Raw genomic sequence first — 14,215 nt, forward strand, 5'->3', positions numbered from 1 at the left:
AGAATTCCGCGCGATGCTGGAGGACTCCGCGGAGAATGAGGCGGCTCTTTGCGATATCGTCGTCGACGTCGCCGATGAGACGATTGCGTCGCAAGGAGTAGCGCTGGGGAGGCCCACCGAGGAGCCGGTTTCTACCGCTCGTGACGGTAAGTCCGGATGATTGTCCGTACGCTGTGACGTAGCAGGGAGTTGTCGCGTATAAATACGTTGTGCGCGAGTGGTATATCAAAATTTCCTTGTGTTAGAATTCATGATGGATACCAGCGAGAACGAGGCAGCTCTTCTCGAGGGCTGTGTTGCCTGCGAGGAGTTGGCGATTGCGGGAGAGACAGGGGTGAATGAGACGATGGTGAACGATAGGACCGCCGAGGAGCCGATTTCTGTCGGAGCTCGTGATGGTAAGTCCAGATGATTTGTCTGTACGATATGCCGTATATCATGGAGTACCCGTGCGTAAATACGTTGTGCGTGGGCGGTGTTCCAAGAGTTCTAGAATTCTTCTTTCACGCGTGTACTGAAGGTTATTGTGTCCGTTGCAGAAATCGATTCATCACAGGCGTCGACCTTAGTCTTGTCACGTCCAGGTCCGTCAGGAGTGTTGGAAATTCAAGGTATATAGAAAAAGTTTGAAAACAAAAAATGCAGACTAGGTATTTTGATATGAACTCACGAGCAATTTCTTCTCTGGTGGGGGCGGGTAATTAGATCCGGTCGATGCTCATGAGCCGGTGGTAGCAGAAGAAGAAGGAGACAATTATTCCATATCCCCAATGGATGAGGCGATAATATTCTCGTGGCCGCAGACACCCGAGAGTGGAATATTCACTCAGATGAGTTATACTCCGCCGGCGATGGACGAGGATATTTTTTAGGGGACCTAATCACGCGGGTACTCTAGGGTGTGCGTTTCTAGTAAAACCGCGAAATTCAACTATACTTGCGGATTGACGACGCTTTACCATGAGGGTTTAGTCTTATTTTTGTTTTATATGTACAACAGGGGGTCTTATGCAAACTGTTGGTCCGTTTCGCGTGAACGAGGGCGCCAGTACCTCGGGCATACAGATCGGCGGGGGTAGGGCCCGGAGGGCTCCGAATTACGATTCTGACGTGACATTAGAGTCAGACGATGACGAGACACAGACAGCTTCCGACGTGGCGATTGAATTCGACGACGATGCTGACGACGACGAGACAGAGGGTGCATACTCTGGAAACATGGGGAGAGAATCGGGGCTGGAGAGTGAAGCCGCGAGCGAGAAGGAGTCAAGTCAGGCACCCGATGACGGGGCTGATTCACTGGGTAACCGTTTCACGGTTATCGGTGAATCAACGAAATTCATTCGTAAATTCGCGGTCACAGGGCGTGAGTTGCGAATGAAGATCGCGGCCCCTGAATCGGGTGTTAATCTAGTGGAGTGGCTGGAGGACGCGTTCAGAGACCTGCATGCTTATGCCGTAGCAACGTGTCGGAGTAGCGACTACATAGGTTTCACGTTTAGCGCGGAGAGTTTTAATCATGGTCCTGCGTGGTTATCGTTCCGGCCGGTGAGGGATTCGCGGTACAGTGACCTCTGGAAGTTAGTTTTCAGCGTAGCCCAGAGCGCATCAGAGTTTGGCGTCGACAGCGTCTTCACCGTGACGGTACACAGTGTTGGAGTACCGGAGGGTCGCGGAAAGCCGAAGCCGATCACGCACGCGGGGGTACTCAAAAAATCTGTCGTGCAGATTGTCAACAGTGACGGGTTGTGTTTACCTCGTGCCCTCGTTGTAGCCAAGGCTCACGCCGAGAGAGGCCCGAACCGCAGTGGCGCTCTGCACGAGCATTACGAGATGGTGAGATTCGCTAGGTCCAGTTTCCAGCGTGCAGAAGCGCGTAATCTTGTTGCGAACGCCGGTGTCGAGATTCCGCCAACGGGGTGCACAGTGCATGAAATCGCACAGTTCCAGAACTATCTGGCACGCGAGGGATTCCTCATCACAGTGTACGAGTTGGGGAGGCTAGGTACCGGCGAAGCGGCATTTTACGACGGTACTGCCGTGGTGAGAGCAAACGGAACAGGCGATGTCAGGCACCGGTTGAATCTGCTGTATTATCCCGAAGAACAGCATTATTGCCCAATTGTAAATTTAACCGCGGCGGCAGCAGGGGCCTTTTTCTGTCAACCCTGCAATAGGAAATTTAACAACGGGTACGAACACCGATGTTCCGTAAAGTGCCCACAGTGCCTCGCATCGCCACCGTGCAACAGCCAGTCTCGCGAAATCGAGTGTCCCGATTGTAGACGCGTGTTCCGCGGTAACGGTTGTCTGGAGTACCACCGCAGGATCGGCTCCTTCAGTCCGCGTCGTTCCGTTTGTGCAACGCTGCGTATATGCCGGAATTGCGAGCGATTCGTAAATCTTTCGCGGAGGGCACACATTTGTGAAACTCGTTTTTGCGTCACTTGCCGCTGCAACAGACCGTACAATCACTACTGCTTCATGACGCCGCTGAAAGACGCGACAAGACCGAAACGTTACATCTTCATTTTTTATGATTTCGAAACGCAGCAATGCGAGACGGTAGACGGTGACGCGACGACAAACATACATGTGCCGAACTTGTGCGTAGCGCAACAAGTGTGTACGCAATGTATCCACGATCCCGATATATCGAACGGCTGTTCCGCTTGCGGGCTCGTGCGTGAGTTCGTTTTCAGGAGGGAACCGGTGAAGGAGTTGGTAGACTTTGCTACTCGGCCCGTTCAGGACTTTGCCCGCATCGTATGCATTGCGCACAATGCAAAAGGTTTTGACGCGCAATTCATACTGCGGCATATGGTTGAGCGGGATGGAAACCCGCCGCAGGTCATCCTAAGCGGCAGTAAGATCATCATGCTCGAAACGGGTCACACCCGATTTCTGGATTCCTTAGCATATATGCCTATGGCATTATCGGCGCTACCGAAGGCTTTTGGACTACCGACTACTTCCGTGAAAGGTGTATTTCCCCACCTTTTCAATACCCCTGAAAACGTGGGTTACGTGGGACCGCTCCCCGCAGCGAAGTTTTACTCTCCGGATACCATGAGTAGCGATGCGCGAGCAGAGTTTTACTCATGGTACAACGAGGCTGTAGCGAACGACCATCTGTTCGACTTTGACGCGGAATTGTTGTCGTACTGTCGGTCGGACGTGGATATTCTGCGACGTGCGTGCGTAGCATTCAGGGACATATTTCTGGAGTGCGGCAGAGTGTGTCCCTTTACCGAGAGCACGACAATTGCCTCGGCTTGTTCGGTGCTGTTCCGTAAAAATTTTTTACAACCGGAGCGAATAGGTATCCTGCCACCGGGCGGCTATCGTCTTGCCGATGCCCAGTCTCATAAGGCTCTGGAGTGGTTGGTCGTGAAAGAGCGCGAGCTGGGTATTGACATCAGGCATGCCGGAAACGGACGTGAGTTTCGGATTCCGGAGACGGGTCGCAAGGTGGACGGATACCATGTCGCGGGCGACGGTACGCGACACGTCTACGAGTTTCACGGTTGTTTCTGGCACGGCTGTCGTAAATGTTTACGAATCAACCGCGATAGGCGTAGCGTCAACGGCGAGACGTTGGATAGGCGTTACGAGGAAACTCGTGCAAAGATCAACCGTATGCGCGAATTGGGTTACCGCGTGACGGAACAGTGGGAATGCGAGTTTGATCGGAGCTTGAGGGAGAACGAGGAGATGAGGGAGTACGTGGCAACACACCCGCTGATCGCTGGCACTGCCACGAGCGAAGCACTCAATCCGCGTGATGCGTTCTACGGCGGTCGAACGGGGAACGCTTCCCGATACTACGAGGTGAAAACAGATGCAACGGGCAACGCGTACGAGGAAATACGATACGTCGATGTTTGCTCGTTGTATCCGTTCATCTGTAAGAATGGAAGGTTCCCTGTTGGCCACCCGACGGTCTACGTTGGAGAGGAGTGTAAGCTCTTGACAGGGTCGAGCGGTTGCGACATCACGCGAGTTGAGGGGCTCATCAAGTGCCGAGTTTTACCGCCTCGCAATCTTTATCACCCTGTTTTGCCGGTGCGCATGCATGACAAACTCATGTTTGCCTTGTGCCGCTCATGTTGTCAGAGTTTGAACCAGGACGAGTGTAGACATGATGACGAGGCTGCGCGAGAATTCGAGGGCACGTGGGTGTCGATCGAATTAAAAAAAGCCGTGGAAATGGGATACAAGATCAGGAGCATAAGCGAGATCTGGTCGTATACGGTGACATCGTTTGACCCGACTACTCGTCAAGGTGGGCATTTCGCCGGCTATATCGACACCTTCCTCAAGATTAAGCAAGAGGCAAGCGGCTGGCCTGCTGAATGCGAGGACGAGTCGGCTCGAATGCGCTACCTTGATGAGTATGAGCGGGTCGAGGGTATACGGCTAGATCGCGACCGTATTGCTAAGAATCCCGGCATGCGATCAGTTTCCAAATTATGCTTAAATTCGTTTTGGGGCAAGTTCGGGCAACGCGAGAATCTGGTAAAAACAGAGGTCATAAAGACGCGTCAGCAGCTGCTCGAGCTTTTGACCAACCCTGAAGTCGAGGTGTCCGGTTTGCTGCCCGTGAACGACGAAGTGTTGTACGTGCGTTGGTCGCACGCGCAACACAGCGTTGAACCGTCAGCGCTGGCAAACGTCGTGATTGCCTCGTACACCACTGCCCAGGCTCGGCTGAAGCTCTTCTCGTTCCTTGAGAAGCTCGATCGGCGCGTGCTCTATTACGACACCGATTCAGTAATTTATACCCGAAACCTCCGAAGGCCAAACGAGTATGAACCTCCCACGGGTAACTTTCTTGGCGACCTGACGGACGAGTTGGTGTCTTACGGCCGTGGGAGTTTTATACGCGCTTTCGTCTCGGGAGGGCCAAAATTCTATGCTTTTATCATTAAACGTCCGAATGGTGAAGAGGTGGAAATTTGCAAGGTGAAAGGCATATCACTGAATCACGCAACGAGCTCGAAAATCAACTTCGAGGCCATCAAGCGGATGGTGGTAGAAGCCGCTGCACCCATTCCCTTGGAGTATCGCGCCATTCGCCGAACGGAACTGCACGCAGTCGTGACGCGCTCCGAGCACAAAACGTGTAAACCGGTGTACGTGAAAAGGCGTTGTTGCATCACGAGTTTCGATACGCTGCCCTACGGTTATCGCACTGGATGATGACGAAGATCCCAGACTCCGAGCAGTTGCACACCACAGCTTCCGTCTTCTCACCCTGCGGTAGTACAGACACCCGGACGGCAAGCCACGCGCGCGTTTGAGCGACAGATAGATAGACAGACAAACAAATAGACGGACAGACAGAGGACACCGAAGGGATTCTTACCCCAACCGCCTGTTATTCCAACCGGCGAGACGCCAGGCCAACCCATCAGATACTCTCTTGTATGTGTCCCGCCAAACTGTATAAAGGTTAGTACCACGCTTAAACCCTACGCATGAAAAATTGTGAAAAAATCTCGCATTGCTCGTAAAAATTCATCTCGTAAACCGCGGCGGGGCGCGCTGTTTTCAAGCTGATATCACTGCGCGCACGCGTACGAATAAGCTCATGGCGTACGCGCCTCACGCACAATCAGCTCGACCGCGACCGCGCCGATGAGCTCGTACCTGCGCGGTTACGCTTCCGCGTGCGCTTGAATAAGCTCATGGTCAGCGCACGAAGGGAGTGCCGCCGCTGCCGCCGCCGCCGCCGCCGCCGCCGCCGCCGCGAGCAAGCTAGCGTAGTAAAAGAACGTGTTTTCAATTGTTTCAATTTTTTATAGATCCCGCATTATCCATGGATTCTTCTTCTTCTTCTTCTTCTTCTTGTTCGATGACGGACACACGTTGGAAACATCCGTTTTCGGCCATTGTAGCCGGGCCATCAGGGTGCGGTAAATCAAATTTCGTCAAGAACTTTCTGCGTCATGGAACGTCAATGTGCGACACAAGATTTAGTCGTGTGATATGGTACTTTGACGAATGGCAGCCGTTGTACGACGGGGACAAGAGTATAGAGTACCGCGAGGGGTTACCGCAACACGCCGATTACGAGGGTGACAAAAAACCGAAACTTTTGGTAATCGACGATCTGATGCGAGAGGCTTCAAACAATGTCGTCGTTGATCTTTTTACCAAGGTCTGTCATCATAAGAACCTCAGCGTTTTCTACATAACACAAAATCTCTTTCACAAGGGCAACGGTCAACGAGATATTTCCCTCAACGCAAACTACATAGTCTTCTTCAAAAATCCACGGGATCGTGCCCAAATTCAACATCTTGCCAGACAGGTGTATCCCGAAGATCCGAGGTTTCTTCAAGAGGCCTATCACGACGCTACCGCAGCGCCACACGGATATCTGCTTTTCGACCTGAAGCAATCCACTCCGGAGAATTGCCGTTTCCGATCAAACATCTTCCCTTCGGACGATAATCACTATGTCTACGTTCCGCGAAAGGATATAAAGGTCACCAATGCGCACCGGGTTCCAGTCGTTCAGCTGTGATGCCTCGAATACGCCGTACCGCGTCCGGTCGCAGAGCTCGTGCCGATTTCACCAAAGCAAACGCAGTAGCGCTGCACGCTCTGCAGAAATTGAACCCGTCGCAGAGATCGGCATTGCTACGCACGGCCGACAATTCGCTGGTAAAGACCATTTGTGAGTGTGCATTGAACACCTTGGAGGGTAACGTAGCACTGTCCAGAATTCAGAAAAATCGTCTGGCACGTCATAAACAGACATTACGGCGGTTGGCCAGCAACCGGGGTACCTGGAAGTCCAAAAAACGTTTTCTTGTTCAACGTGGGAACGGATTTCTCACCCTCTTGCTCGCTCCGTTACTCGGGACTTTAGCCTCCAGCCTCTTCTCCAAGTAGCAAAATGGAACGTACAAAGAAGATGGTTTTAATTCCTATGGAGAGTATGGAGAGATTTCAACAACGCGTCAGCGAGGGTATAGCCACTACGCTTTCACCTGGAAATACAACTACCACACACACCGATCCCGTTTCAAGACTCGACAACGAGATGAAGGACATCTTGAACAAACCGTCGAAAGACGACGCAGAAAAATGGAAACTCTATCAGCAGGTACTTCAACGATATTTGTTTTTTGCAAACGACGCACGCAAACCCATGAAATTAGACGTTCTCGAGGAAAAGGAGAAGGAGGAAGAGGAGGAGGAGGAAGAAGAAGACGGAAACACAGCCGAAGAATCAATGATATCTCCCACCGTAGCTCCGAGTCCTGGCAACGTTCAAGCGCGCGCAAAGAAAGTCGCGTCAGCGGTACCAAAGAAGTATCGTGCAAAGGCCGAAATGCTGATGCGCGAACTCGGCAGCGTACCGGAACGATTTTCTTGGGATGCCGCAGGAACCGTCTCGTTAGACGGCGTTACAGTTCCCGGCGCAAACATCGTCGACCTGGTCAATCACGCCATGCGATCTAGGAAGACTTTTACTCCTACAGGGGCTGGTCAGTTTGCACGGTTTCTTCAGACGATCAACGTACCCCGAGAATACGTGGGGAACGATACGCTTTGGAAAGACATACGCACATTCGACACTCCGGGTCTACCGACGGTAACATCGCAACAACTATCGACACACGCCAGTAGTTCCCCGACGAAGCGACGAAGTTCCGCAAACGTTACACCCGTAACCAGCCGTTCTCACGACGCAGGATACGCTCTACGCAAACGCGCCACCGGAGCAAAATCCGGTTGGAAAACACTTCGGCTGAAGAAAAATGACGACTCTTCTTGAAGAAACGTATTACAATCCCTCGCATACTGCCGGTTACGCGGGAGCACGAATTCTGGAAGATGTTGCACGCGAAAACAACTCTCGCGATTCGGTGAGAAAATGGCTGGCAGCTCAGGATGCCTACACCTTACACAAGCCCGTGCACAGGAAATTTCCGAGAGCAAGGTACAACGTTTCCAACATAGACGACGTATGGGAAGCTGACCTGGCTGACCTGAGTTCCATGAAGAGCCGCAACAACGGTTTTCGCTATCTCCTGGTGGTCATCGATGTATTGAGCAAGTACGCATGGGTGGTCCCGCTGAAACGAAAGACAGCCGCAACCGTTGCTGAAGGTTTCGAGCAAGTGTTACACACTACGCCGCGCAGACCCGACCTACTGCAAACGGACAAAGGTAAAGAATTTGTCGGGAGTGCTTTTCAGAAGATACTTCGCGACAATGAAATACGATATCGTGTTACTCGTAATCCCGATGTGAAAGCAGCTATCGTGGAGCGATTCAATCGTACACTCAAAGAACGCCTGTGGCGTTACTTCACGCATAAAAAGACGCAACGCTACGTCGATGTTTTGCCACAAATCGTGCAAGCCTACAACAATACAGTTCACTCGAGCATCGGCATGGCGCCGTCGGAAGTGACGCTTCGCAATGCTGCTACAGCACGTGCCCACATGGAAAAGCGTTATCCTCCGCGTCCAAATGGCAAACCGAGATTCCATAAGAATGATTTTGTACGAATTAGTAAAACCAAGGGAACATTTGAAAAAGGCTACGCGGCAAACTGGAGCGAAGAATTATTCAAGATCCGACGAGTGCTTGCACGTTCACCGATAGTCTACGTCTTGGAAGATCTCAACGGCGAAGTAATCGACGGCTTGTTCTACGACCCTGAACTTCAGCGCGTGGAGGGGGAAACACGGGGATGATAAAATAGCGTGTTATTGCAGCATGTCTCGCAGTCGTTGAGTGTTCACCGTTCGTTTCGTGCATCAAAGAAAATGTCCCGGGATCAGTTTTACCTAACTTTACCGAGCAACAGCTCGATGCAGTTTTTTCCGGAGAATCGGACGTGCTGTTACATTACCCAGTTACCGCGTCAGATTCAACTAACGGGAGACTGGGAAGTCGGGCTGGCCGAAATTCATTATCCACTCACGTTTGAACACCCTCGGGGGTATGCGCCAGTGAAAAATGAAACGATACCCTGTGTCACGCATTACAATAGTCCTGGGGAAGGTGCAGTTGAGGTATCAGATTGCAAGCTATCCGAAACCAACAAATCATCAAGGATCCCCGGCTGCCAGATGTTTATTTATTGCGATCTGGTGGAGCCACGTATCGTTGGAGATGTTTACGCCCCGCTGTTACGAGTCATTCAAACATGCGGCAAAGACAATATCTTACAAGGCGAATCAGAGATGAAAACACTATCGCCACTGTACTACGTACCACTGATGCTCACGAACTTTCAAACCATCGAGATCGATATAAGAGATCAATTCGGTAGGCCAGCACCATTCACGAGCGGGACACTGACGGTAACGCTGCATTTTAGACGCGTTCAGTAATTGACTGGAATCACAGGAGTCGCTCAGCACAAGAGAGAGGGAAAACATACCAGGTACGACATGGCTCATTATATACAACATTACGAAAATCAGCTCGGCGGTGGAGGCATTGAGACGGTTTACCGAGGAGCACCGCATCAACGCGGACACGGAATCGGCAGCTTCTTGGGAGGCCTGTTTCGTCGAATACTACCTCTGCTGTCCAGTGGTGCTCGCGCGGTCGGAAGAGAAGCACTGCGTGCAGGGATGAACGTCATGACAGACGTAAGAAACGACACTCCGTTCAAACAGGCAGTCAAGAGTCGTTTCATAGAATCAGGACACAAATTGAAAAGAGCTGCTGAAGAAAAAATTGATAAACTCATGAAGGGCAGCGGTTATAAAAGCCGAGCCGGCGGATTAGCGCGTCAGTCAAACATTGCCCGCGTCAACAGACTTGTCGGCGCGCACCGAGCAGCTGGTACTACGAGAAAAATTAGACGAAGGTCGAAAAAGAAAACATCGGCCAAGATACCCAAGCGTGCCGGAACCGTCAAGAAAACTAAGCGGAAAAAGTGTTGTAAAAAACGGGACCTTACAGACATATTCGGACCCCGGTAAGCCCACGCGCCGCTCGTCTTCAATCTAAACATCAACAATGGCCTTCCTGCACGCGCACTCGGGTGAGTGTATGAAGTCGGAACTGGATTTGTTTTCTCTACCACCAACGCAGACGTCTATTGAGGCTGGTCAATGGGTACACTACAAGCCCGTATCATCTCTAACCGACGATTCCCCGATTGAATTTGTTGTACCTGGAAACGGTGATGAGTACATCGATTTGGCACACACTATGCTTAGCGTACGAGTGAAGCTACAACCGTCTGCTCCTACCCCACCGGCAGGCGAAGGCAACGCGGCTACTCCGCATGCCACTCCGGTAAACAATCTGCTTCACTCGATGTTCAATCAAGTCGATATATTCTTCAATCAAAAACTAGTCTCACCAGCCAACAACTCTTACGCCTATCGAGCATATATAGAGACTCTACTGAATTACGCACCCCCTGCCAAGAAATCCCATCTTTCTTCGGCTCTATGGTACGACAGCGAGGATGGAGTATCGGATGTATACGACGCCGACGCCGTCGGTGCTGACCGAGGTTTCATCGAACGCAAAAGGATCATGAGCAATGCACGTACCGTTGATCTGATTGGACATCTGCACTGTGACGTATTTAATCAAGACAAATTTTTAATCAACGGTGTGGAACTGCGTCTTCGACTTGTGAGATCAAGAGACAGTTTTTGCATCATGGAAGCCGAAAATCGCCACAAGCTGCACATACTGGAAACTTCACTGCTCGTTCGCCGAATGAAGATCAGCCCTGGAATCTTGCTGGCGCACGCACGGACGCTAGCCAAAGGTACGGCAAAATATCCCGTAACCAGAGTCGAGGTGAAGTCTTTCACCATACACGCAGGAGTACAGGCAGAAACACTGGACAATGTCATACTCGGACAACTACCGAAACGAGTGATAATCGGTTTTGTCAGCAATAAAGCCTTCAACGGCGACAGACAGCGCAATCCGTTTAATTTTCAAAACTACTCTTTGAATTTCCTGTCGTTGTACGTCGACGGGGTGCAAGTCCCATCGAAGCCGCTACAGATGAGTTTTGGCAAAGACGAACTCTACGTGGACGCTTATCACACCCTCTTCTCCGGTACGGGGATTCATTTTCTGAACGAAGGAAACGGTATCGGCCGGCAGCAGTTCGCTAAAGGAAATTGTCTATTGGCTTTTGACCTAACCCCCGATCTCTCAGCCAACTGTACATCGCACTGGTCGCTCATCAAACATGGAACTCTCAGGGTCGAAGTGCGGTTCGACGATGCTCTCAAAGAAACTGTGAATTGCCTAGTGTACGCTGAATTTGATAATCTTATTGAAGTTGATGCTGCACGTCAGGTCATTACAGATTTTTCGGGCTAAGAAAAAGAGGGAGATCACGCCCCTCCTATCACGGCCGCTTCTATGATATACCAGGTGGTGATTTCCGTTAGAGAGAACACTGTGACTACACCACGACAACGTCTTCAAGGGGAGCAACAGACCGGCTGGAGACACCCGATAAACAAAAATTGAGACGGGGATTGTAACACAAGGCTGTATATAAACACCCGTAACTACGGTGCCGAGCCAGTCAGCATTCAAACTACGTCACTGCAGGTTCGCTCTTCCAGCTCTCTATTCATTCGACTACATTCTTTCAAGTTCAAGTATGGATTACGTGATAGATATTCAAGGATTTCGAAATATCTATGGTAAATTTATACCGAAAGAGGTGGCAGTCGTCACCATCGATCACCGCTACTCGGCGCATTGGTTAATACAACCGCCATATCCCTTCACGGATCTGCCGCTCAAAGAACGTGGCGTGAACAATTACGTAACCTGCTACCATCATGGCATCGAGTGGTTTGAAGGTGATATCTCGCTGGTTCAATTAGACGTTAACCTCCGAGAAATCGCACGTAACGCTCATCGAATCTTTGCCCGTGGACACGATAAATGTAAATATATTGAAAGTAGTACCGCGCGTCAAATATTCAACTTGGAGGACATCGATTGCCCGGCGTTCGACAAACTGGAACGGTCTTCGGTATGGTGCTTCTTCCACGGTGTTAAGAAGGAGGAATTTTTCAAATGTGCGATGAACAACGCACTCAAACTGAAGAAATGGATCAACAACAACGATATTCTAACTAAATACGATTATACAGAAGCATTGTCAGCCAGTAAGCCCAAAATCACCGGAGAGGAGAGTTCGACTAGTAATCAGCCACTGCAGGTACCAAAAAGAAATTTCACGCTACAAGCAGTAATACCAGAGTCAGTCGCTTCACTGAAAATCTCTCCTGATCCGTCTGCGCCTACGTCAGACGGCGAAGTTACCGTTCCCTACGAAATACTTACTACTGCGATTGACTCACATACCTCCTCACAACCTTCTACGAATGGTATGATTATCTCCGATAACGAGGGTGAAGAAGAAGAAGAAGGAGAAGAAGACGAGGTACAAAATGGACAGTCTACAGATATGGAGCGCGATGCCGGCGATTCCGAACGGGAAGACCGGGGTTTTTGCAGCGGATCAGATACCCCTCATCTGGACACGCCCGACAGCCTTTGTGTCAAACACGGATGATCACACACGCCCCGGTAGCCACTGGGTGGCATTTTTCGTCAGTTCCTCCGGACACGGTACATACTTCGACAGCTTCGGATTACCACCATTCGTCCCTCACCATAAGCGGACTTTACGAAGAAATTGCAGACGATACGACTGGAACGATAGACAGCTTCAAAGCCTCACTTCTGATGTATGTGGACAATTTTGTATTATGTTTATGCACTTTATGGCTGCTGGTTTTTCTCTGCGGGATTTTCTCAATATATTTACTCCTGACCTCGAAAGAAACGATCGTATCGCAGAATTATTCCACAACCGAATAGCCCATGTCACAAAACGCAAAACTAACACCATCAATTCAAATCACATTTATCCTATAAGTTGTCTTCAATGTTGTACCTCTAAGAATTGTAATGTTGCTGATTATAAGGCTGGTAAATAAAAAACCTTGATAACATATCTTGTGTAATTATAAGAACATTGTAATTATCTCTTAGTCGTTATCTGTAATAACCATGTATGTATTTGCACCTGTGTTAACCGAATAAACCTGCGAGGATGAGATTTGATTTTTCTATGCAATCCACCATTGAGTTCTGTTTCCTCACCCACCCACCCTGATCCTCGTACATCTAAGTATGCCTATAGTCTTGCATTAAGAAAGAGAGAGAGAGTGACCAGGTCTATATTTTCCAAGCGCACGTAAACCTTAGGATAAACACTGACGGCTGGGTAAGGTCAGTGACACGAGCACCCGACACAGAGAGCAGGGATGGAGAAAGAACGAGAGCCGGGGTGGAGGACCTGTAACCCCAAACGTCCAAGTCGCAGAGTTCGCTTCGTGAACGGAGGTAGCGGGGCCAGATGGGTAGGTGGCCCCCAGAATCGGCCGCACGGCCAGGGGCACCAGGGTAAGGGGATCGTCCCATGGTCAGGGTGCACAGGCCCAGAGGCCATCCCGTAGAGTCCGGAATCTGATTCGCGGTCAACGGTACCCGGGGTAAGGGGTCGTCACACGATATTCACCACGCGGCGAGGGGGTCACGGGCGAAGGGCTGACGAGCCGCGGAACTTCGAGGCGGAAAAACCGCTCCTTGGTAAGGGGTTGCGGGAAAGGGGTGGTCGTCCGGAGAAGCTTCTAGAATAAAATACCTCCTTGACGAGGGGCTGCGGGTGAAGGGGAAGGGGCCCCAAAATTCGCTCCGTGGCGAGGGGCGGCGGGGGAAGGGGATGGCGTCCCAAAGTCACTCCTAGGCGAGGGGCGGCGGGGGAAGGGGAAGGCGTCCCAAATTCGCTCGGTGGCGAGGGGCGGCGGGGGAAGGGGATGGCGTCCCAAAATTCGCTCCGTGGCGAGGGGCGGCGGGGGAAGGGGAAGGCGTCCCAAAGTCACTCCTAGGCGAGGGGCGGCGGGGGAAGGGGAAGGCGTCCCAAAGTCACTCCTAGGCGAGGGGCGGCGGGGGAAGGGGAAGGCGCCCCAAAGTCACTCCTAGGCGAGGGGCTGGCGCCGGAGAGGGGTGCGAGGGGGGTTTGTTGTGACGCCCCAAAGTGCCCCTATACTACTTATATATATATATATATATATATTATAATTTTCAATTTACTTTTAAACAGAGGGAAATTGAAAAATAAAAAATTTTTTCCACAATATTTCAATATTTCAAAATTATGTGTAATCAT

At 50.8% G+C, this 14,215-nt stretch overlaps 2 protein-coding genes across 2 annotated transcripts; both read left to right on the forward strand.

The window, feature by feature from the left end:
- Positions 1–873: 873 nt before the first annotated feature.
- Positions 874–5,202, forward strand: LOC124295733. Its single transcript, XM_046746269.1, has 2 exons — positions 874–901; positions 1,001–5,202. Exon 2 carries the CDS (start codon positions 1,009–1,011, stop codon positions 5,200–5,202), a length of 4,194 nt encoding a protein of 1,397 aa, XP_046602225.1. The 5' UTR covers positions 874–901; positions 1,001–1,008.
- On the forward strand, positions 4,630–13,100 carry LOC124295732 (uncharacterized protein F54H12.2-like). The gene is made up of 2 exons (XM_046746268.1): positions 4,630–5,454; positions 5,808–13,100. Exon 2 carries the CDS (start codon positions 10,000–10,002, stop codon positions 11,335–11,337), a length of 1,338 nt encoding a protein of 445 aa, XP_046602224.1. The 5' UTR covers positions 4,630–5,454; positions 5,808–9,999; the 3' UTR covers positions 11,338–13,100.
- Positions 13,101–14,215: the final 1,115 nt, after the last annotated feature.

This window comes from Neodiprion lecontei, unplaced genomic scaffold (genome assembly GCF_021901455.1).
Source record: "Neodiprion lecontei isolate iyNeoLeco1 unplaced genomic scaffold, iyNeoLeco1.1 ptg000069l, whole genome shotgun sequence".
Classification (NCBI taxonomy): Eukaryota; Metazoa; Arthropoda; class Insecta; order Hymenoptera; family Diprionidae; genus Neodiprion; species Neodiprion lecontei.